General features: G+C 37.0%; 1 protein-coding gene across 1 annotated transcript; it reads right to left on the reverse strand.

Annotated features, from left to right (window-relative positions):
- LOC149802106 (lim and transglutaminase domain protein ltd-1-like) lies at positions 1-25,986 on the reverse strand. The gene is made up of 6 exons (XM_089956893.1): positions 25,852-25,986; positions 13,937-14,129; positions 11,137-11,250; positions 2,490-2,716; positions 1,687-1,895; positions 1-65 (listed from the first exon to the last, which is right to left on the reverse strand). The coding sequence occupies exons 2-6, from the start codon at positions 14,117-14,119 to the stop codon at positions 1-3; spliced, it is 798 nt and encodes a 265-aa protein (XP_089813019.1). The 5' UTR covers positions 14,120-14,129; positions 25,852-25,986.
- Positions 25,987-26,989: the final 1,003 nt, after the last annotated feature.

A 26,989-nucleotide genomic window follows, 5' to 3' on the forward strand; every position in this document is an offset into this window, starting at 1 on the left:
TTATTTTCCTGTCTTGGATGCTATATTTGCTGACACACCCGGCGTGACCACACGATGCATCGGGTCTGAAATGCATGAAAATTAGGTCTCGTAGAAGGCTTTATTTTTGAATTCCGAGGCTTCTACGGAGAAAGTTCGCGTAGGAGCGTTTATTTTGGCTGGGAAAAATGGTCTGTACAACTTCCCTGCTGCTAGTCGAGTACAAGGACAACAGTAATTATATCCTGGAAGATGTTTTCTCCTGGATATTTCGCCCATGGAGTTCCTGGTAACTTAGTTAACTTTTTTTAAAACTCCGCCTGTTGAATTAAACTTAAATTTCTTTGTACCACATCGTTCACACTTACCTGTAACTGCTTGTCGTTTGTTGTTTGTTGTTGTAGTTTTTAGTCCACTTTTGAGGGTAAGCACCCTGCATGTCACACAATATAAATCCATATTATTTTTTATATTTCTATAACATGGAGGTCACTGATTTCTCGGCAACAAGAAATCGCGAACCGGTCAAGCATCATCCAGCGTTACCAAATTCTGTCCGAATGATTATAAATGGGCCGTCCGGGTCTGGTAAGACACGCTTGTTACTTAATTTGATAATGAAGTGGATGAAATGGGATAAGTTGCGTTTGATAGCTCCGTCAGTTGATGACCAGCGATGCTACGATGTACTTAAAGACTTTAACGAAAGTGCGAGGATGGATGATAAACGACGAGGATGTTATTGATTTTATTACCGATATCAATGAAGCACCGTCCGTGGATGACCTTGATGGGTCTATTAACAATTTAGTCGTGTACGATGATGTGATACTGGATAAGCAGTCAAATCCAGCTCGGATGTTCTCGTTGGGAAGACATAAAAACACAGATGTAATTTATGTTATTCAGCTATATACACAAATACCAAAAGTGATCAGATATAATTTTAATATTTTTGCTGTGTTTAATGGTGTTGATACACATACGTTGAGATATATTCAGCAGACTTGGTGTAGCGGTGATTTCGATTATAATCGTTAAAAAATTTATTTACTAGCGCACAGTCAACCCCGCATGGTGTCATAACAATTAACTTGTATGACCCAAGGTCACGATATCGAAGTGGTCTTGATAAAATTTTTAATTAATAGCAGCAGAGAGTGCGAACTCTTCTACTCGGCACCCAGCCACCGCGATCCCTTCTTTGGCGATTTTCAAGAAGGCTTATTTTTGCACTTCGAGGGTGAGTCAATTAGGGTCTGTTCTCTCTTTCTCTCTCTCTCTCTCTTTCTCTCTCTCTCTCTTGCATTATTTGTTATAACTTTAGTTAACTATAGCAGCAGAAAGGGCGAATGCCTTATATGTGTCACGGTGCCGCCGCAACCCTTTTTTGCCATTTTTTTGCGATTTTCAGGAAGGATTATTTTTACGATTCGAGAGTGAATCACTTAGAGGCTGTTCGCCTTCTCTGCTGCTAAAGTCACACAAATATGATAAATATCTGCTCGTTGATATCAATTATTGCTTACAGATATTTGCGGTCACAGAAGCACACACTGAATGCCAGTATAGAGAGCTTATATTAATACATAAATGAGATTGAATCAGCCATACCGAATGTTACTGAAAACTGCACAAGCCGAGTAAATTATATGATTTCCATGGCATATAAGTATTTAAAATTGTGAACAAATGCTTTATATATACCTCTATCTTCAACTTTCACAAAATATCCTTCGGAGTAGCCCACTCTAGCCCTGTAAGCCCAGAGTGGGAAGACCAGTCTCCAGCAATCCTCGACCAGCACGGCATTCCAGGTATTGTTGAGGGATTGACATTCCTCTTCGGTCATCCCAACTTGATAGCACATACTTTTTCCCTTTCCTTTAATGACTACACACTGTAGCCCCGCAACACTAAAATCGAAAATCTTGCACACCCATCACATGATATTCACAAATTTTAAATTATTACATAATCCATGCCGAGTAATAGTAAAAATGCTGATATAGTCTTTAATATTATAGCAACATTCTCGGATTAGCATAAGATTCATGATCAAATACATTATTTAAAGAAAGCTAGTAAAATTATTATCTCAGTGGTAGTGTATTCAGATAATAAGGTAATGCGCAGGGTTATATACACTAATACTGAACGTCTGTCAATATAATGATGTTAGTTATAAATAAGGAGACCCTTGGTTTGACTAAGAAACCGTAATGCAAAGGAACTTTATGAGAGTTACTGTAAGATATAAAACTATAATTAAAATAATAAAACATATACAGTTACAATATTATAGATAAAACATGGAAAGTAAAGGAGACGAAAACATACTTTAGAAAGTAAAAAGGTAATAAACTTTCGCCTTTAATCGACTTTCCCGCGCACAAAAGCGTGTTACGTCCTTTAAAGTCCGTAGTAATGTTAATCAATTGCGAATTATCCTTGATGTACAATTAAATACTATGAATCCTCTTTGTATAGTATACACATGATATACCTACCGACATAATAGTGCGAAGAACGACGCGTATGTCCCTTTCTGTTCCATCATCAATTTCATATAACCTTTGGGTGTCTCACTGGAAGATACTTTGGAGTAATCTCCCTTTTCTATGTCTTGTTGTCCCAGCCACATAAAAATTACTCTTAACTTTTGAAGGTCAGTTTCCAAACCAGTCGTAAGAAAGTCGTTCAACTCTTGGTAGCTATATGTCTTCTCGTCAGGGACCTTTCAAACAAAGTACGATATGTTCAGTGTTTAAATGTACAGGTTCGTTGATGTTACATTGGTACTCGGAGGAATGTATTCAAACTTTTAATGAAAATACTTAGCGTTTACAGATGTTATTAAGAACATTCTGACATTTAATCCATACTTCGAATGTAGGTATATAATGTTCAGTTAGGTCATTGTGTAATGGTCTTTCGTTCTTCATGCATTTATTGCTATCGATATCACTCATCCGAAGAACAAATGATATGTCTATAATTGTTTTTTATTAATAGTAAAGCTTAACTCACATGAACCACCCAGGGCCGAATTGACCTCTAGGCTAACTAGGCGGCAGCCTCGGGCGCCGAAATTTTAGGTGGCGCCATAAGCAAAGTACATTATCACGTTATTCATTTATTATCATTAAATATACAGTGTAAATACTAAAATAGATAAGCTATCAACCCGAGTGTCTTTAACAGATTATCATAAGCGAAGTCCTTGGTTGAGTCGCAAGATAGAAAGTTCACCGCGGGCGCCTTATAGCCATATACTGACCCTGAAGCCACTTGCCCTCCAAGATGAATTCATCTGATCATTTTGTTATTTCTTTAAGAATTAAAACACAACTAAGTGAACGCATTTGGTCGTGTGGATGATTTTTTTTCAGCATATTCAGTGAGAATAATGTCTCAATATGGTGCATCGTGAACGCACCGGTGATATGTTCTTAAATAACAGTTTTAATATTGTATGGTACATATACATATATATATATATATATATATATATATATATATATATATATATATATATATATATATATATATATATATATATATATATATATGTGTGTGTGTGTGTGTGTGTGTGTGTATGTGTGTGTGTGTGTATGTATGTATGTATGTGGGCCACACTAGCGACAATGGATAACCCAGTCTAAAAGGTCGTAGGCTACTCTGGTGACAAGGGATTTTAACATGGGAAATGTAAGGGGCTACCATAGCGACATAGGTAAGTGGATAGTTGTATAGGGACAATAGGAATGGAGTAGGTGAGATGACGTCATGGTACTGAAGATTGGCAACAACGTAGCAAGGGGCTGACCTCAATTTGACCAGACGACGGGGAAAACCTAGAACGCTTAGCGGGAACGAGACTGGCGGGACACATACATATACCACATACAACATACAGACATAGATGGATGAACATTAATATATCACACAAACAACTATACAATCGACTAAAATAATTTTAGGCAAGAATGTAAATCGTTTCGAGGCATATGTGTGGCTCTGGAAAGGGCCTTTTGGGTTCTTCTTCTTCTATTTTCTCCACTTCTTCCACTATCTTCTCACTTTCTCCATCATTCCCTTCTTATTTTCCTTCTCTGGGATCCAGTCTGGATGTCACATTGATCTAAACTTCGCCTGCAGCTTTATCCGGGTTTTGATTCAGTCTTTCTAACTCCTATTTTTATTTATGTTTTCTTTGTCCTTTCTCTCCTTTGCGCAGTTATCTTTAATCTTCTTCACTTCCTCTTTCAGTACGTTTCTCTTCATTTCTTCAGCTTTTTTTAATTAGTCTAATCCCCACTTCACAAAAGACCACTCTGTCAAATTCAATATTTCTTCTAAAGAAGCACCCTACTTTGATGAGATCATCATGTACCTCCTTCTTTGTTCCATCACTAATATATTTTCTCCACTTCCTCCTCTATCATGCCTTTTACCAGATCTCTCGCTATTTTCAGACTAGTCACAAAGTCTAGGCTACCTGGATACTTCCATTCATCTGCAAGCCTTTCCACCACTTAGGATCCGTCCACCATCCAATACCAACTGTCTCAAAAGTTGTTAAACAAATCCATTTGTTTCCTAGGGCGTTGACTAATCAACGGCGAGGTAGCCAGCATGACTGACTGACTGATTCAATTAACGTCGATTGCGCCCGTCAGGGCATGCTCGACGAGTTTATGTCAGTAAAGCGGGCTAAATAATTGGTCCTGGGGGAAGAAATTAGTGCCTCATCCCCATGCGTTTATAAGTATTCATCTTTTTCGCTTGGTCTTGGTAGTTACAAGGAACTATCGTTCTTGGACGCTGTCCCTTTTTAGATGTTGAACAATATCGACGTGACCATACGGTAAAGTGAAGTGTTTGGGAAGCCGAACTCGCTTCTGGTACACGATTTGATACACTTCTTCCAAAGGCCGACTGAAAATTTGGTGTGTGGGTAAACGTACAACTTGTGCAGCTCGCAGGTGGTCACTTTAAGGTTTCCATCCTGTCCAAACTGCAAGGCTTGTTTCAGTACACCCAAGTTCACCACTCGACTGGTTGGACAACTGAGAGTCAATCCTTTCATGCTACACGCCGTGTGCATTTCTCCATGTTTGATATACTATTTTGGGACCTCCACTAGCAAAACGTAGAATCTTGTCATCGGAGTGCTTGTCTGTTAAGGCTTCTAAATGGTCTCCTTCGAATTTAGGGTAACGTTGACCCAGGCGATCGATGTAGATGCAACTGTCCGTGTCAAAGTACAGGACACGATCTCCTAACAGTTCTAAAGCTTCATACAATTTGAAACGAGCATGGGCTGTCAATTAATCCGTAATCATGACATTTCCAAATTTGCCTGCTTCTACAAAGTCCAGTTATTCTATGTAATTGAGTAAGATCAATCCCTCACGAAGGATGTCCACGTGTTTCATGTATTTGGTTTTATCGTGAATCATCTGGAAGTAACGGGAAGGTTCTGTCAAATACTCCGTCTCGTGGAAACACGGTGGCTGTGCCATTTCGCCCCACAAGCAATTTAACATCACTTTGCCAAACGACTGCCATCCTTCGTTTTTATCTACGTGGTCTAAAGTGATGCCAAGCTGCTCCAAGTATTTATTTTTGAATTTCATTTGGTCTTCTGGAGTGTGGTACCAGGAAGGATAGCCGCTGACGTTTTATTTCAGTTTCAAAAAGGCATCAGCGTAGTTTGGGAAAATGCATTTCTGAGTTTGGTCACCCTTGTGGTACTTTTGTGTCTTGGGAAAGTGTAAATTTCCTACACTTCTAACAGTTGGTATCCCATGTCGAGAGCTTTAAACAGTTTCAAGCTGACACACGTTCCTGTCAAGGCGCGTTCTTCCTGGATGTGCTGACAAGGTCTGCCTTAGCTGCACGTTTCGGCACAAGTACGGCACAAAGGAAACCAACTATTGTCCTTGGCAATGGTGAGGTAAAACGGGATGGTACAAGTCTATGGGTGGCAAGACTTTGCACTTGATCAATCCTTCATATTGTCAAATGTTCTCCCGGTCTATTTCTTCGGTTACCAATTGAGGGTGAGCTGCGGAAAAGCGACACCTTGTGCACACGTAAGGATATAGCGAACATACGTCCAAGTATTTAATTTCGTCTCCTTTCTCCTTGTCGGCTTAGTACAGCAAACAGGTGACATTTGTCCGTCATCCGTACAAACTGTCCCGTGGTTTCAGAGGGTTCACCAGCTTTTAACTTTCCACGATGCGTTTATACTCGGGATCGGTTTTCAAACGGTACTCGTGTTCCCACATTACCGACACTTGGTATCCTTGCTATTTTAACTTCAAGCGTCGCTGACAAGTGGCATCGTACAAATCTTCCATGGTACGTTGAAAAAATTGATTTTTAGTGTCACGTTGAGAGTAGCAAAGGGGATATCTAAGAAATTGGCATCTGGTAAACTCGTACACGATTTTGGGGTTTTCTAAGTCCCAACTATGCACATAATAACTTCTGATGGTCTTTTCGCCTCCTCTGTTGAGGTATTGAAAAAGTGTGGAAAATAATCTTTGGCCATTTCTGTCATTCCACGTTTGAAGCATTCGACTTAAAGGCATGGCCAAGTAACCCATCGAATCTTTAAACTGCACTTGTCCCACTTGCTTGGAAATGATTTTGACTCATTTCAAAGTCACTTTAGGACGTTCGGTACTTTGTTCTGTATAGTATATGAAAAGAAATTGCCCATCGTATCCCGAGCAATTGTGAGCCATCACCGTGCCATGGCAATGACAATCTCCGTTACGATCGATGTCCTCTTGGCTCCACGTCTCTATTCGATCCCCGAAAGATTTTTTCACGTCTTCCAGGAATCTTGCTGCAGTGAGGGCAATGACTAAGGATAAGCTCATGGATGCACTTCCCGCACGGTCTGTGAGCCACGCAGATATTAGAAATGTGAATACTGGTTTCTTGCATGCATTCGAAATCGAAAAAGATGACATTTCCTTTCTCCTGGACATCTTGCTTTTGATGTTTGGAATGATATTTTTGAATGTAGCATTCGTGTTCCATGTCCAATATTTGGCTACATCTTTTCTCTCCTGGACATACAGAGCCTTGGCATTATTGGTATGTATGCCTTGTCCACAAGTAGGGCACAAATCTCAGGAGTTGACAAGCACATGTCGGTTGTGAACCTTGTATCTTGAGATGTTGGTAACAGGCAGAGCTGACAAACGTGTACTGACAAGCAGGTGAATACACTCGTTCTTGTCCTTCGTCCAGACAGGGATGAAATGCCAAACATCCCTCACATTTCGATCCACAATGCTTGTGTTGCTCTCTATTGTTATGGCCATATTCACATTTCTCACATTACCATCTGTATCCCAGGAATCTAGTGATATTAGGAATGACATTAAAATGTTCGCAGTGACGATAGAAGTGAAAGTATTTTCCGTCTTTGAAAGCTTTGCCTCGGAACAACAGAGGCAAAGGCGTGAAGTCCAGACGTCTTGCAATTTTTGCATTTCAGGAATGCCGCAGGATATGTCTTTGTGTGTCTTGGTAAGTAAGCACCGCTTGCTGTAAGAGAAGTTCTGCTTCTCTTCGTTTTTTGGCTCGGTACAATCGGTGAATAGTTTTGCAGCCCTTATTCAATTCTAACGCGTTTTTTTTGTCTGCATACGTTCATCCCATCACGATGACACGGGTTAAACACACCTTGAGGATTGTTAATTCGGACGAGGCTCGTTTCGGTGCTGAGAAGGTCGAGAACCAATAACACCTTTTTGCGTCTTGTACCTTGTGAAATTTGTAATTGGATTGTTACACGTGTTGAATATTATAGATGATTTTGAAAGGTGTAAATTTTAATGGGCTGGTTAACTCGATCCAAAGGGTGGAATTCAAACTGTCGTGATGAATGGAATGTCTTAAGCGATCGTTCTTCTTTGGCTTGGTATTGCCGTTTTATTGTGGTTAACAAAGAATTGCACACCACCGAAACGAACCCCTCTGCTTTCACCAACGGTACTTCGGACTTAAAATCTTTAAACGTCACTGTATCTGTGTAAGACGTCGTTCGTACTTCGGACTTAAAATCTTTAAGTTCACCATATACGTGCAAGCCGTCGTTCTAAATTTTCTAGAGGAACGCTTTTCCGTCTCTTTAATGTGGCAGTACGTTTCGGGTGATAGTGGTGGACTTTGGCTGGATGTAGTCTCTCTTTGTCTCGATTCTGACTCACTCATGCCATCTTCAAAATCGCTGGCATGAATTTGAGCCAGAACTTCAGCTACTGTGAGAGGGAATAAGTCACATTTTTGCCTCTTGCTTTCTTGTTCTTTCTCCAGAAAATGATGCGAATATATATATATATATATATATATATATATATATATATATATATATATATATATATATATATATATATATATATATATATATATAAAGGGCTAGATTCTTTCCTTCCAGTATATATTTCACTCTCAAACCGATCAGAACGATGAAAGAGCCCACACGGATTGAAATTCTGGTCATAGCTTTGCGAGGTGTTATACAAAACTTTTCTTCAGACAAGCCGACGTACTACTACCCCTCCTTTCGATATAAATTCAAGATACTTGCTGTGTCAATAAGAAGAAAGGGCATTAGGCTAGAGAGTGTCCAGACCGTCATAAAAGCACGACAGTTATCAGAAGAAACAAAAGTCAAGATCATGTTATCATTGTCACGAGAAATGACACTGGTCTTGAGAATGCTCTAAAAAACAAAATTGAAGACATTTAAACAACAGAGAGAGAGAGAGAGAGAGAGAGAGAGAGAGAGAGAGAGATAGTGACAAAGACACCGAAGAAGTCTTTGCATTTTGTCAAGTGGTGTGTTGTGATATTGGACTGTAAAATTTGTAACAGAATAGACCAGATAGAAAAAGTAAGTGTCTTTTGGTTTTGAGTTTTTAGAATAAGGAACTACACTCACTCACACACGTACATCATGGGTTATAAAAGGTATTTGAGTTTGGCAAAATGAATACGATCTCTTTTCGAGAGAAGTGGGTGGCCCTGAAAAGGACCGTTGCTTTTTAAACATACAAACTTAGTAACTGCCCTAAGCCTCTGCCACGGCCAAGGCCTACTTCTGGACTGGCTACTGTCGATGATTTGGTAGAAATCACTAGGGGTGGTATCGCACACGCAGCATGTGTGTCGACGGGGTTAGGTCTTTTGGCTTTGGAAGATGTTTTCTCCTGGATCGTATAAGAAACGTCTGATACATTTGCTTCAGACTTCTTGACTCTTCCAAAATGTCTAAGAGTAAAGTCACCGTTTGACTTTCGCTGTCCTCCTCCTCTCTGCTGCTTCTTCTGATTGTTCCAGTCATTTCATTCTTCTTGCCTCTTCTTTTCATTGTTGAAAGAGCTTGTTCGGCTTCTTTCTGCTGCTGTACAAATTTCTATAATTCTTCTTCCTGTCTCTTTGTAAAATACCCGACGTGTGTTAAAGAAGGAAAAGATGGCGAAGACACTAGTACCGGAACAAATTCTTGCGAAAAAGAAAAATAATATCGCCTAAATCCCAATTAAAATCGACCTCGTCTGGAAATAGAATTGTGTTGACTTTGGTATCCGCTGCTATGACATCGCTTTTGGTCTCCACAGACGGTGCACCCCAATTCAGCGTCTTCTTAGTTTACGTCATGTTTAAAAACTCTGTCGCATGGAGTCACTGCGCACAGACGTTTGCGCATCTATATAGGGAATGTGACTGCATTTTTTTAACGCGAGTTTGGATTGGTGAATAAACTCAATCTGTTTCGATCCGCTCTTTCACTATAAATACCCCGTTCACTTTATTCACTTCACCTGTTCTCGTCACAAGATGTGGACAACGTAGAATCATCTACTCTCGTTTCGTCGATGCTGTATGTCAGATCATCTCGGACAATCATCCGGATCACCAATACAATTGTTAGAAAAGAAGAATCTATGTAAAGAGACAAGGCTGTTTAAAGAGAATCGTCATCTACGGTACAGAAGTCAGAAAAAGTTTGAGGAAGAGAAGAAAAAAAGAAGACACATGCGATACATTCTATGTTAACGAAATGATGCTAAATAAAGTACACAAGGCCCTTTTCAGGGCCACTCATACAACTCGAAAAGATTTACTGTCTTGCCTAAATGTTTTTAAGTCGGTTGTATAGTTGTTTGCATGATAGGTTAATGTTTATCCATCTATGTTTGTATGTTGTATGTGTTACATATGCTTATGTCCCGCCAGTCTCGTTCCCGCCAAGCGTTCTAGGATTTTTCTTATAAGAAATATTTCTAACTTACTATATATCTATCTATCTATATATATATATATATATATATATATATATATATATATATATATATATATATATATATATATATATATTTGGATTGATTTTTACAGATTTTGTTTATAGCTTTGTATCAGTGTTCATAATGGCTATTTAGGGTGATCTTGTATATCATATGTATTGTTGACAGAACCTTTCATGCCTATTCTTTTCGTGTATTAATATTGATGGTTATATAGTATACAGCTTGGCCTTAATTTAGATTTGGACCAATAAAAGAATGCTAGCTCCGCAAGGTCATTTTATTTATTGGACTTCAGAAGTTAATTGTCAAAAAGAGCAGATAACATTTTTACTTTTTATATCTTTTTTACTTCATCAATTGCGCTTTACCAAACACATATTTTATCATCTGCCAAGTTTCTCTTTCTTTTTTGTGATAACTTCCAAATATAGTGTACTATTGGTTAATTCAAGGTCATTTTCTTAACACATGAGAGCGGTCAGTTTAGTTACCTCTCTGCCTAGATCATGTACAATATCCACAAGCACATTATTCAAATAACTTTCAGCATCAGTAAATAGAGGAATACCAACATACTCTCCATTGTGCTTTTGTTAATGCAAGCAGCTTCTCCTTACTTCTGCCACTCCCTCACAAGTTTATATGATCAGTAGAGCCCAGCCTTAAACCAAAGGACACTATTAAATCGCGAAGCCGCAAGGACGATCCTAACATCATGCTTGAAGAAGTCCCAAATATTAAATAGCATTATCTCGATTTTTAAAGAACCACTTTAAGAATTATAGACAACGAAACATCTACATGTTCTACTTGCATTCTTGGCTTTATTGTCAATATCAATGTAGTCCTTTTTGTCAAATACGTCTTCTTTCTTGTTGGGCGGAGGGCAGGGTTTTCGATATTCAGGCAAAGATACTGGAACATGGATCTGACAAAATAAATATACCATATATTAAACTTTTATAATGAGAGAGTAAAATAGCTTCTCTAGAAGATATTTTATCGTTACAACAGCGATAGAAGCTTGTTATTGTACTAGCTGTATTCAGTTTTGTTGACTTCCATATGATATACGTGTTCATACCCTTTGGTCTTAAACCAAGTAACAGAAAAAGGAGAAACAGCAAGTTTAGCGAAATTCAGCAAATAATCTTTTTCTCTAGAACACAAAAGTGAACATTTAAAAGGAACTTTCAGTATTGTGAATTCAGTCTCAAATAATATTAAAACTGCTATCACAAGTATACAAAATGTGTAGAATGTTCCGAATGTATTCCAGTCTTAAATATGTTGATGTGTAAATACTATTGAAAGAGCTGATTTGCAAAGAGTAATGATGTATTACAACGATATAATAAATAATGTCCTTCAATGAATTCATAATATTTATTCCAAAATATCAATGAACACGATTTAAATACAATGAATTCATTTTAAATAAATGACTCTTCTCAACTTGTATCTGAACACATCTAACAATGATTTTGAGATTGAATTGAAGTTAATAATGATTAATTTTCTTTTTGTCAGAACCTTGCATAAAACCACAAGGGTACAACAAGATGGTCACGTACAACAAGATGGCCAGGAAAGTTAAGCACACAATATAAATACGGACAAAAATTAAGCACAAATATAGATGTACTACTCTTATAAAAAGAAAGAAAGTTTCATGCCATAAAATTTTCTCTTACATGTTAATCAGATATAAATATAAATCAAATTACACAGGCAGATGTCTCTGAATGATACAAAATAATGCAATATAGTACTTCAACACGTGCAAGTCAATTTTACTTGGTTCATTTAAATTATTCTTGAACAAATACAGTTTCTGTTTTCATGCATTACCGCCTGAGATGATTCGTCCTTTGTGAATACATTTTCACAGGTGTAGAATCAACAATTTCAACTTCATGGTAGATTTTATTTGTTAGTGTTGGATAGGGTAAACCATTGAATTCTACCGTCAATATTAACTCTTAAGTTACTAGATACAACTCCTGTATTACCTTAAAAATTTGAAACCTGGTCAAAGATTGTCTAAACCGTTTGAATTCCGAAGATTGGTTAAACCAACATCACTACAATCAGATTGCACGTTATCGTTTAATACTTACAATGTGAGACAGGTAAAACAAAACGATTTGGACAAATAACTGGGCTATATTCAAATCATTTTCTTTCTTTTTCAACTGTATAAGGATCATACTATATAACAAGAACTTGATTTTGAGATATCTGCAATAGAGGGCGCTATCACCAGGCTGAAATCTTTCGTCCGTTCTTGTTCTGTCTTATGTTCATTTCATATTTGCTTGCTTAGAGTGAAGATGATATTTACTACTTCACAAGCCTTTGACATCTAATGGTTGAAATCAGAGATATAGTCAAGACGAGTAATTTCTGGCTATTGTTTGACGGAATTTTCTTTTTTAATAACTTCAATGGTCTGCAGAAAGTATGTCTAAAGACCATATCACAATATATAAAAGCTAACAAGTCTTGAACTGATAAACCAACAGCATTCACGAACAGCACTGAACACCAATCGAGCATCTTTGTCCCAATCTGTTCCTGTATCAAAGCCATATGATCGAATTATAGTCTTCAAAGTTTGATGAAATATTTCGAATAACCCTTGACTTTAGGGCGAAAGCAGATAATTTAAACTATTTCATGTATAACTTGTTGGAGTACTCCAGACATGAAATGATACCCCTGATCAGACTAGATAGACGTGCGATTGCCAAAGAGTGTAGCAAACTACTTTATCAACGATTTTACAATAGTTTTAACATTCCTCAAAAGAATTGCACAGATTATGATCAACAAGTATATATTGCCTGACTTGATATTTGGTAAGGGACAGAGAGTGTCAACCATTATTCTGCTTAATGGTTCGTCAGATGTAGGAGTATGTTGCCGATGAGCCCTATTTTTTTTCTGACTCTGTTTTTCTCCTACCCGCTTTGACAAGTGTAACAACATTTACAGTAAATTGAAAACTCGCATTTACTTTTAAACTACTAAATATGATTCAGATCTTGTGGTATGTTTTTATGACCACTAAATAACACGCTAAGAGAATTCCATTGGGTAGACTATGAATTTTCTGTCGATATAACTTAGGAACCACAACTTAAGAGAACACTGACCACTCTTCACCAGATGTACCTTAGGTGACCTCAATTGTCTCTTAAACTAGAATCTACAATCCTTAACAAAAGTTATTTATGCAATGTTTTGTTACAAAATGTCCTTTTCAGTCTGCAATCATGGACAATAATTAGAAGCACAATATAAATATTGACACACAAATAACTGAAGGTTGTGTACATATATATTGATATCTTCATAATAATTATAATAAAATATATAGGTATTTGGTTCTGTCTGCATGAAATAAGAAGGATTTAAATTATTTGGGCTTTCAGTGAAACATTGCTATATTTTGAATGAAATAATCCTGAAAATGTGCAAAATAATTTCAGCAAAGGCTATTTTAAATATGTGAAAATTTATAGTTGTTTTCATCTGACAAATAAATACAATCGTCCAAACAAAAAAATTAAAATATCGTAACACAGTAAGGGAAGAAACTCAAACAGTACCGTTTCCTCTTTGATGATCTCGTGCAGGAAATCACTTGCAAGCTGAATTTCATCATCGTCCAGCTCATTAGCATCCTCTGTGTCTGTATTCTCTTCAACCGTAGTCTGTAGGTTGCCTTTGGTATCGTTTTCTTCCTCGGGTGCAGGTATTAGGTTAGGATGTTTTGAATGCCAGAAACCCATTTGATAAAATCTAATGATTAAATAATTTACATTGTTAGAGCAACAACAATGCTTTTAGGCTTTGACGCCTGATAGTATCTAGTTGCTAGAAGAGTTCGTACCTCCAACAAAAATATTTCACTGAGTATAAGATAAACTGTGATGAAATAATCGATCCATCTATCTACCTACACATCTATTTATGTACGGCAGTAGATAAACATGACCAATCTTCTTTGTATTAAAATAAATAAATAAATAAATAAACAAACAAATAAATAAATAAATAGATACACAATATGGTACTAGAACCGTACGCTTTCAATCGGCATATTGCCGTTTTTTCCCCCCTTTATCCTTGCTATAATTTGATTTTAAGAAATTAAACACTAAAACTGTGCAGTTCACTAGGCTGTGCACGCCATTTATGTTTAGAGAAAAATGCAACACATATCAGTTATATATCAGTCTCCAGTGTGTTATTTGACAAATTGGAAATTTAAAATAAAAGCAAAACTTAGATTCATCAGACAATGTAGATTTTTAATAAGGGGTAACTAATATTTTTATACACTATTGTACAAATCGTCATGGGAATGTGTTCACATAGTTGCATTTTATTGCATCACAATGTAAATATAGTACGGTCATATGGTGCCAGTCACTGTGTTACGCTTTATTACAGATCGGTTGGGCTACTTCATGATTGTTGCATGAACTACGTGATATAATTCATGTTTGTTATATCAACAAGCTGGAATCATAACGTCATATCCGTTTCCTGTTTTACGTCTATTTCGTGAACAGTACAGTTTATTAATTTCTCTCATATATACTATTTACACTACATGTATCTTATACCGAATGGTGCTATTGGTATGCATATTGTTGTTGTCCCATGTGCAATGAGACAGAAAGCAACAAATCAGAATGTGTATCAGCAAAACAAACGATATTAGGATTTGTCAGTAATCAGTACCATACCTATTGTGTTTAGTACCCCGACAATAGTAATTTAGTTGGATATTGGATCAGAGGCGTACACCAGATTATTATCGTATACTTTACCTTAATGTATAGTGCAGATAACTTACAAATGTTTGCACGGAACAGGTGCATAGTAAAACAAATTGTTTTAGAGCTTATTAATTTCTTCCAGAGTGATAAATACGCAAGCATTACCATTTATGTTTGCTGTCATTGTGTTCACATGTAGGTGTCTGCCAGATCAGGTCAAGTGTTGGGGGAGGGCTTTCCAAAATTTCAAAATAGCCCTGACTTTCCTAAAGGGCACCAAAGAAAAAGTCTATGTGTATTTTTACTCAGAGTATGCTTGATACAAAGAATAAAAGGATGGCCAAACCTCAAGTGGAAAGTGACTGTACGTTTATGTGCGTACATTGGTTTTTCTTTTGGCCTAAGGTGTTCGGAAATCATGTAACCTTCACCCCTTCCCTTATCCGGCCCTGTCTCCTTCGGACAGAATGAGTAGAAATTTGCAACGTCTCAATACCAAGTGTTTGTAGTGATGTACATTACAATTGTATGAAGAAAAAAATGGACTACCGTATTATACCTACCTCTTAGAAAATACTCCATTTAAAAGATATATCATACTTGTAGACTGCCTTAGATACTAGGTACTATATTTATGGAAAGGTTGACTAACATTTACAGACATTGAATTTTTTTATAGACATGGACCTAACATTTACCTGTCTGATTATATGCAAAGCATTGAAAAGTACAAACAAACATAGGTAATTACTACTAGTGGGAGAAAACCTACCAACTCAAGAAAACTAAGCAGGACAAGGACAAAATACAAATACTGAATTCGAAGAACGGCTAACTGAAAACTTTGATTACTCATTAGACAAGCATATGTAAAAGATATAGTACTAAAGGGTTTACGTTAGTCGTTTGTATTACATCTAGCTGGTAGATACGGGTAGCCCATGACAAGTATAATAACCGCAGTGATATAGATAAATATAAATAAAATAGTGTAAACTAAAATGGGAGATAACACACACAATGGGTGTTGGAGAATCTTCAACTATGGGACTATGCTGCACCCGTCTCACTTGTAGCTGGTATATTCTATTTCCGTGTTGTTTCGTCTTGTCATGTGTGCACGCTCTGTTCCGCTATGTTTATTTTCAATTGGTGTCTCTCGCGTCACTTAAGTCTTTGTTTGTGCTCATGCCTCTAGCTCCTTAGATGCTGTGCAAGTTCTTCCCATCTGTCCACATTGATGTCCAAAGCCATACAATCTTTTTTGCACGCATCTATGAAACTCTTGAATGGATGACTTGACAGCCTTTATTTCGGAGGACAGCTCGCCGTATACGATATCATTTGTTATGCGTTCTTGATCCATTCAGCGTAGTTATCTAAACCATTGTAGGCGACGCTGTTATCAGTATGGTCATGCTTGGGATGTGTGAACGCTCTCTAACCTCTGTGTTATGAACTGTATTCTTCCAGGTGATGGTGAAAGACGATTAAACTACTCTGTTAGTGAGATAATAGTGAAGCGTGCTGAAAACTCAGGCCTGATCAATGGTCCATTGACCTTGTTGAGGCTCCAGACCCTCATGTTAAGACTAGATATTGTTGCAGCTGCTTTTCAGTGCGGCAGTACCGCTCTGCGGGAGTACCGCTCAGTGATAGTAGACTCAAATTATGTGAATTTCCTACTTGTTGATATTGATCGATGGTAGCTCTTCAACAGCTTGTGTTGTCACTACCGTCGTTGTAAGATTTATGGTAAAGTCATAATTATGGCAAGGATCTGAAAATCAGTCAGTGAGAATTTGGATATGAGCTTCTGTACCTTGTCTCTACCTCACCACTAAGTCACGGATGAAAACCTTCCGGATTTTGGTTTCAGCTCTGAGACTTACGAGGTTGTTGGGTTCCCATCTGACTTTGTGTGAAGATAGATTCCATCAGTTGATGAGCAAAAAGCGTATTTTAGCAGAGAGAGAAAGAGAGCAGGATAGCACTAACCGTGTACGATGTGATGTGATGTGATTTTGATTTTTAATGTAGCTTTAACAATTTTTCAGTCATATCGCTACGATGTCTGCAATGTGGCAGTTTATAGTGATGTCTAGCACTGGGGCATCATGCCGCAGACATGTAGCATGATGTCCCACCCAGTCACATTATCCTGACACAGCTGTTAGTACCATTTTTAAGTCTCTGTATGACTCGGCCGGGGATCGAACCCACGACCTCCCGCATCCGAGGCGGACGCTCTAACCACTAGGTCACCGGAGCGGTAAACCGTGCACGAGCAAGAATATATCTCTGGTTCAATCGAGATCTCAAAGCGTCTTAAGATGAATCACGAAACTGAAATGCGCCGTGCATGTTTTCATGGAAGGACTGTATCATGTTCAGCAGCTTTGGGGATATCCGATCTTTTCTAGCATCTTGAACAATCCACTTCCGCTGAAAGAGTCGAAAGCCTTTGTGACGTCAGTAAATACTATTTAGTGTGGCCTTTGCTATTCCCTCTCTTCTCTTGCCTATTTTATGGTTGACCTTTCTTCTCTGAAGGTGTAATGCGCCTTAGGGAAGACTCAAGTCGCAAGTTTCTGAAGACTGTGCAGGAGCATTTGAGCTAACACCTTTCGTACGTTGTTGGCAAGTAGATGCCATGATTACCATTGCAATCGCTTCTGTCGCCCTTGTTTTTTCTAGAGTGATCTAGTGATATTAGTATCTCTGATATTTATGGTACTTCATCTTCTTGTCAGCATGGGCCAAAATGCTTGTGGATGTGTTTGTATAGAATAGATTTTGCACATTGTGGGCTTCTGTTGTTATTCCAACGTTTTCCTGAGACATTCTGTTTGATATGCTATCTACGACCTTACTAAGTCTATCAACGTTTTGTCCATCGTCGAGTCGGCCAAGAAAGTTAGGATTTCGATGGTACTGAGGGCCGTATCGTTGACAATTGTTACGACACTATCTTCTTAAAGTAAGTAACGTAAAAGGAGAAAAACAATTAGTTTTATATAATTCAGCAAATATTTTCTTTTCTTTACATGTAAAGTGATCATTTAAGAAGAACCTACATTATTGTGAATTAAATCTCAAAAAGTCATAAACGTTCTAACACAGGTATCGCTGTATGAAGTTCTGAATTTCAGTAGTATTCCAAATCTATTCAGATATTAAATGTGTTGATGTGCCTGTAGTCTGGAGCATAATAATGTGTCATTGGCATGGATTGTGATGATGTGTGTAGCGTCCCGAGCTATAGGTCTGCACAAGGTCAGCATTTACTGGATGTCAACTTGGGATTTTAATCACAAGACTGGAAAGCTATTTAAGTTTCAAAAATTTAATAAACCCTAATAATGGTAGATATTAAGGTACCATATGCAGGAACGAATCAAGAATGAAGTCAGAACTCTGAAATAGGTCCAAACGAATAGATAATACCTAAACTTCTTTAATTGCATAATAGTGTGGCTCAGAGCAAAGTTAAGAACGTACATAATAAAACAATCACTACAAACCAATAATGTATTTCTCAGGAAAGAGTACAACCCATAACGAGCTGAATTATAGAACACGAAAAACGATACCACTCAAATGTGTTTCCCAGTGAGTTTAGTATTGCTATGGTCTAAAATGTACTACTACTTTGGAATATAAATTTGGAATTGTTTTTCTTCTTTATAGCCAAACTAAATGTCACTTTAATGTAATATGGAAATAATGAATACTCCCTGTAGGAATAGTACAATGAATACTCCCTTGTATACACGTTTAGTTATTTACCGTTGCAACATTACTCATAATTTAATATATGTATCTAGTTGAATTTGGAATATTATATCGTCTGTAATGGTTTATATTGGTATAATGTGATCTCTATAGTAAGCATAGCGCGGTCGTATTAGCTCTATTGCACTGCCCTTTTATTTCATATAGATAGTCTCTCTGCCGGTCGGAATGCGTCTACCAGAATACGTCACACGACTGGTATTTATACCCTTGAGACCCACTGGTCTTACGCAGAGATTGATGGGAAAAACCTTGGTCGTAAGTGCGTGAGGGAAACACATGAGTATATAGATTGACACTTAACAACACTTTAGAAACGCTCAAAAGTATTATGGCGGGTGAATTGTGATTCGCACTTACACAAATACTTTGGCAGTGGAGTTAATCTTTATTTGGGCATTTGATGTGAAGATATTCACATCTGAACTTAACTCTTTATCCCAGAAAACGAATATATTAAGCTAAATAGTGTTAGGGGATATAAAAGAGGCCAAAACACAACGACCAGAAAGACCGATTTGGACCAACATTGACAACGGGATACAACCCCGTACGAAGTAAGTACCAACTACAATCACCCAGATTAACAATATATTAATAATACAAAAATCACTAAACGTGATATTAAAATATTTTTACAGTTATTTATTGTGCCTAGCAACTCTACAAGTCCTTTATGTCTTCATATACGTATTAAAATCTATCCCATTTTGTTGACCACTGATATATATATATATATATATATATATATATATATATATATATATATATATATATATATATATATATATGAATTACTGAAATTGAATGTTTAATGTTTAGAAGTGTGAAAATTATGTTTAAATGAGCCACACACTACTTATATTTTATAACACCAGAGTTTATCACAATGTGCTTACACTCGTTTGATGCATCGCAATAACATAATCAAATATTCCTTGTCTAAATTCGCTATTATTCCATTTTAAAATTTCTGTCCAATAATATTAATGAACTCTTTGTAACTCTAGTGGATTATAATATGAATATGTTAATCTTTCAAGACCAAAACTTGAACACAAAAAAGTATGATACCGCTTCAGATGTTAAGGCTCGAAAGTGTACTTCTTTAAGTTGACAATAGTATCTGCCCCTCTACCTGACCTAGGTCGCAATTACCATTTTCAGAAAATATTCTGTCATATGGTAGCATTTTCCATTCTATTCGCTTCTGAGATCAGAATCAAGACTATAAATATGTTTACCATTAATAATGATGTGAATATTTAATCAACAATAAGAGGGATAAGTTTAGCTGTTTTATGTTGTTTTCAAAATGGATGTTAGTGGACAGATACACTATTAACTTGATTTTGGACCAAGTCAGGTACAAATAAAAATATACATAACATATAGTCATTAAGAAAAGCCAACAAATAATACAAATGTATTCCCTCGTTTTGTTGTCCCTGGCTAGATCTTGGATATCTCCGTGACAGCGTGTGTTGAGGCTTTGCCTGGAAACACGTGGTTTATTTGAGGAAAAAAAGTACAAGTTGTCTATATTCATTTTCTGTCGTTTCCCCAGTGCCATACTATCCTAGACAAGTGGGTCACGAGTCACGATAATAATTTAATTTCTATTAAAATCTCCTCATAGGTACAGGATATCATGCTTCGAGAATCCGTTAAAGGTGAGATCAAATTCATTATAGAACTGGAGTGGATTGTTTGGACGACAACTCGTACATGGTTTACAAAATCATCAGAAGACTTCAAAGAGGACAATATATAGGACATGCATATCAAAACAGGATTTATTTGTAACTTTAACTTTGCAGCATAGTTGATGCAATACTGTTTTCACTAAGGTCTTGAACATCAGAGTGATGTGTCTGTTTGAATATACAGTACCAAGCCTTACCTGGATAAACCAGATGTTTTTCTTCCTTTTGGAGATCTTTCCGAAGCAAAACTATTACATTGTTTCTAATTACACGTGATACCAATATTTATTTTCGTGTTATTCATCAGATTTATTAAAAAAAATTGATCAGTCCATAACATTTTGTACATACTCATTCATTATTAAAACCTGCAACATATTTCAATGTGTATATCAATACAGAGGTGCTCGAATCCTGCATGTACACATATACTATATATATGTTGACTGTCAGGTACGAAAGCTTACACGAAAGGAAGTTGGAAACAACTTTACAGTGATATTAATTGTTTTACACAGTTTTGTTGGAGATTTCTTTTCACAACAAGGGGAGATTTGTAAAATAATTTTTTTTTAGAAAAAGCATACGAATGGAGAAAGTACATATATGTGCTCTTCTTATAGTACAGGCCAGCCACATAATTAAAGAACCGACCAAAAATGTCATTAACTGAAATGACTTAAATAAAAACTATATTATAAAAATATAATATATAGATATCAAACAATCGAATCACGCTGTAGGTGATGTCCAAGAGCCTAGTTAAAACAGTGTTGTATTTAAATGCTGGGACGATGCACGTTTATAATGTTTTTGAAGATCATTTATAGCATCTACGGAAAAGTTATATTCGTACCCGTGTGGCTCTTTTCAGAAAAAAAACTAAATGCCTTACAGATATAACCAAAAAAAAATAATGATGTATTCAAAGGAAAATGGGACAAAATGCCATTTTGAATTAATAATTATCAATGATTGTACGAAATGAGATCAATAATTTCTGCTGTTAAGGCCATATTGTTGGTCAAGTTAGTCCATTTAACGTAAATAATAATAATAATAATAATAATGAGGACTTTGTATAGCGCCTAATCTTTAGAAGCTCTAAGCGCTTTATAACATTAGACAACACCTATAAGATTAAAAAAACATATAATGATATGATTACAAAAGCAAACACCATGAAATTAGAAAACATAGAAAAATCATGCTGAGAATATTTAAGGTAGAAACATTATTAGGTCTTTAAGTTTGTTCTTGCAGTCGAAATAAGTGAGTTTTGAGAGCACTCTTGAATGTGATCCCTGTGGCTTTGAATCTACGTTCAATGGGCAATTCATTCCACGTTGCTGGGCCCTGGTATGCAAAAGAACGCTGTCCATATGACTTTTTTCATACTTGGAATAATGAGTATAAAATTGTCAGAAGAGGAGCGTAAGTATATTGCTGGTGTGTACACATGGGTGGGGTCAGATAGGTCTGTTGGACTGGAGTCTGGCAGTGAAATATAGCACAGAGAACAAATTTTGTGTTTGATTCTGGATTGAATGGATAGCTTGTATAGCGTACAGAGCAGCGGGGAGGTGTGCTCTGATCGTGGTACTCTAAGTATGATCCGAGCAGCTGTGTTATGAACGTTTTGAAGTTTCTGGAGTAGATATTGAGATGAATCAGACAGAACTGAGTTGCAATAGTCCAGTCTTGAAAGTATTAATGAACACACAAGTGTTTTAGTGGCATCAACTGAAATTTATTTGCGAATTGAACTGATGCGTCTCAGCTCAAGATATACAGCCTTGCATATGTCCATGACATGTTAGTACAATGTGAGAGTGCTGTCCAGAGTAACACCTAGGTTTCGTACTGATTGTGTGATTTTAATGTTGGCGTTGCTGATATTTATTGTATGAGGTAAAGGATGTGAATGAGAAAGTCTTTGTGATGTGATCAGAATGGCATCAGTTTTATCATCATTCATCTGCAGCTTGTTACAAGTCATCCATGATTTCACATCAGAAATGCACCTCTCTACACCTTGAATGGTAGCATCAACTTCAGTTGGGTGGCTAGTTTTTTATATTTGCGTGTCATCAGCGTACAATTGATGATACACTGGAAGATGATCTGTGACACTTGAGAGGGACTGAGTGTATATAATGAAGAGAACAGGTCCAAGAACATACCCCTGTGGAACACAACAACATTGATCAACTGGGTTGGAGTGTATTCCATTTGCAGATACAATTTGTGTCCTGTTGACCAAGTAGGATTTGAACCACAGTAAGGATGTATCATGAATGCCAAATACATGCTGGAGAGAGACGGTGAAGTAATATATCATGGTCTATTGTGTTAAACGCTGCAGACAAATCAAGGAGGGTGAGGACTGTACTATTTCCGCAATCCAACGCAAAGAGAATACCATTAACTACTTTTAGAAGAGAAGTTTCAATACTGTGGTAAGGGCGATATGCAGATTGTACATTGCTAAAAAAAGTTTGAATTTAGATGAGATACAATCTGGGATAGAACAACTTTTTCTAAGATTTTTTAAATGAATGGGAGATTAGAATCTGGACGGTAGTTCTTTAAATCGTTATGATCTAGTGTTGGTTTTTTTCAGCAGAGGCTTTACAATGGCAGTTTTGAAAAATGATGGGAATTCCCCAGATGAGAGAGGTATTAATAAGATCAGTTAGTGAAGGCAATACTGGATCTAAGCACTCAAGCAGCAGTGATGATGGAATTGGATCAAGTTCACATGACTTTGGTGCACTCTTCATCAGGATTGTACGTACGAAATCCATAGAAACAGGTTCAAATGCTGCTAATGGTTGCCGCTGTAATTCTGTATCCCAACTGTATGGTGACGACGAGTCAATTGAAATTGTGGTGTCATGTTTATCTCTAATGGTTTCTACTTTGTCACGGAAAAAATTGCAAATATATCAGGAAGGTCGACTGGAGAGAAGGTAATTGGAAGTGGTGTAGATTTGTTCCTTGACATTAGCTTGTTAGTAATCTCGAAGAGCTCTTTGCAGCTGGAACTTTCCATGATTTTAGTAGTGTAGTGGGCTGATTTCGCTGCATGGACTATATTTGTGACGTTCATCTTAGAGACTTCACAGATTTGTTTATGAATAGTGAGTCTGTTGGAAAGCCAGAGCCTCTCAGCGTTACGGCGGTCTGTTTTAGCAGTGCGAAGCTGGTCCCTAACACTGCTATACCATGGATAACACTTTTTAATTGATACTCTGCACTTGGTAGCTGGGACATGTTTGTCAAGTAATGAACACAGACAGTTATCGAGTTGTTCTGCGGTAGGGTGTAAGCATGTTGTTAGGTTAGCTTGGATGTCGTGCATTAATTTGGTTCTATTTATCATCCGGAGGTTTCTCTTAGTAGCAAATAAAGGTGGAGGGTTAGGGACTGATACGTCAAGATGGCATATAATGCAGATGTGATCTGATGCAAAGTCATGGGATACCAGGGAGGACCGTAGAATGTCATCATCAGATCTACGAAGAATCCAGTCTAAAATGTGACCATGTTTATGGGTGGGTTGGTCAACCGATTGTTTGATGTTAAAAACATTAATGGAATCTATGAGTTTTGATGTATTTGAGTTTCAGGGACAGTCAAAGTGAAAGTTGAAATCACCAAGAATAATCAGGTTGCCACCTTTCGAATTTCCATAGTCTAGGAGATTCGGAAACTGCTTCAAAAAGAGAGAGTCAGCCAGCTTGTTTTTTCTACTAGTAGGAGGGCGGTATAGGCAGAAAAAAATGGACAGACCTTTGCTCCAGTGTGAGTGTGGTTTGGACTTGTTCAGACGATGTGTGGTCGAAATTGAATGTTGTGGTGTAGTTCAGACGTTTTATCATGTTCTTTGTGATGACAGCAATTCCACCTCCTCGAGAATTACGGTGGAACGACTTGATGGAGTAACCAGTGGGTGTTAGATCCGCACACTTGGGCTCATCGCCTGATGTTTTTAGCCACGTTTCTGTCAAAAATAATATGTCAACATTTTCGTCGTTGATAAAATTAACTATTTCTGTGCGCTTTTCCGGTGGTCCTACTGACTGGGTATTGAATAATGCAATGCGCAGAGGTATTTCTTGGATAGTTGACATAAACGTTGACGAATTAATTGGGATTTGAATTAGGTTATCTAAATTAACGGTCGAAAATGTTTTAAATGGTTGTACCGAAATAAGGGAGATAACTGGAATTCTTCTTCCTGTTCTACGCCGGCCAGCTTTGAAACAACGTTTCTTTTTTCTCTTCTGTTTACATTTAGGTAATGATGAATGTAGTCCCAGTTCGTTTAGTCTAGGGCACAATGTAGTGTGGAGAGCCAAGGAGTGAACATTTAAAGCAATTAATGATGGACCATCGTATCATAAACGGGTTGACAGGCGAGTATCACGTGATTGCGGTTTGTTCAAAAACAGTGGAGCTAGACAGCTGAGAAAAAGTCTAATTATTCTCGTTTCCAAAACAAGGAGATGAAGAAACAGAACCAGTTTAACAGCCAATGCATAATAGTATGCAGGAAACGTATCGTATCAGGAAGCTGACTGTTCACCAAGGTGAATTCTGGCAGTGTAGACCGAGTAGCGTACACCAAAGTAAATTCAGACAGTGTAGACCACGTAGAGTAGACCATTTTCAACAAATAGTACGAACAGTGGTTTGTCGCTGAAATAAATTAATTTTTTCTGCACGTGATACTGAATGATTATTTTGAGAATTGTAACATTTTGTGTCTAGTAAAATGATTTCCTCTTCTATAACTTTGCATGCATACGAGTTAAAAATGTTCAAAACGAAGTACCAGGAGTCATTTACAGGAGCATTTTAAGAAACACTGTCATTTTATTAACACTGTCATTTTAATGTCTTTTGAACGGCTGTATACCCACTACGATTGTTGTGATATTATGGTTAGGACAGGCGTTGCTTGTACGCAGTACATTGCTTGTCTTTGCAAAAATTATCATTGACAGAACGGGGACATACTTATAATTGAAAACATAATATTTTGCACATCATGGCAAATGCGATTTACTTCCGTTTATAAACGTCAGGTTCTGCAGGGTTTATATTATAGCTCATGCAAGCGACAACAACTAACATTTAGTATGGTCACATTTTGATTTAGGTGTCATTAACATTTATCAACTTTAAAGAAAATAGCAATATTTTGTCCAGATATTCAAAAGTACTTACACTTGTTCCCTGTATTCTTCGGATCATATATTATATAGTCAATGATTATTCCGCACAATGACTTTCTGCTTAACGGGATCTTCTTTATAAAGTATTTAGCATCCGGGTTAACATCGGTGAAGATACATTCATAGCTTTGCCACTAACTTAAGTGACAGATCTATAACCAGTCCTACCTGTAAAACTGTAACCAGTGATAGTATACGCCAATTATATTTACACACTTTAGTTTGAACGCCATACATAATGAAACATTAACTTTCAATGTGTGATTGTTGACACGCAATTTCTGGAGACACGTGCTGTGTGTGACTCGCGAGCAGCACACGTTCTTATTACATGTTTTAATCTGGTTGAAAATTATGCATACGTAATCATTATTTGAACATTAAAAGGCATACATTACACAAGAATTTCCTTAATTTATTAGAATCCGATGGAGAAAATTTATTTCGATTAAGGCCAAGTTTCTATATATGCATGACATCAGGAAATCAGATATGACGTATATCGAGCATCACAAGAACGTGACTTTAAACTATTATGCATATTAATAGCCTCCCATGTTTATTATTGTACAATGTATGTGAAAGTTTGATAACACTTTTCAGTATTATCGATGTAGATCGAGGATGAACCATCTAAACGAACCATCCAACCGATTGTCTGACCATGCTCTACCATTCCATGGGTGGATGAATCCAAATTTCTCTTCCTTTTAGACATGTGTTTGAGGTTATATTGCCTGACTGTTTTTAGTTACCAGAGATATAATTGCATTTTTGTCTTTTTATTTTTTTTAAAAAAAATCATTAGTCCATAACAGTTTGTACTTTACTCATTATTTGTTCAAATATACAACAATACGATGTCTTCAGGTATATATCACTACACCAATAGATGTATAGGAATTACACATATCATGGTCTTACAAGCTAAATATATGAAGGCAATTTAAATCCTCTTTCACCATATGCGAATTCTAGTACGCAAATGTACTCAAACTCAACAAACTCAAGAATATTCTCTCTTGCAAGACTATTGTGACTATTGTGGATGAGGGTAGAGGGCAGAGGGGTGGCAGTGGAGTGGCAGGAATCGGCCAGTTGTCAACAATCATCGCTGTCTCATTGTCACT

Source organism: Sinohyriopsis cumingii, chromosome 4, assembly GCF_028554795.1.
Source record: "Sinohyriopsis cumingii isolate HCF-2022 chromosome 4, ASM2855479v2, whole genome shotgun sequence".
NCBI classification, from domain to species: domain Eukaryota; kingdom Metazoa; phylum Mollusca; class Bivalvia; order Unionida; family Unionidae; genus Sinohyriopsis; species Sinohyriopsis cumingii.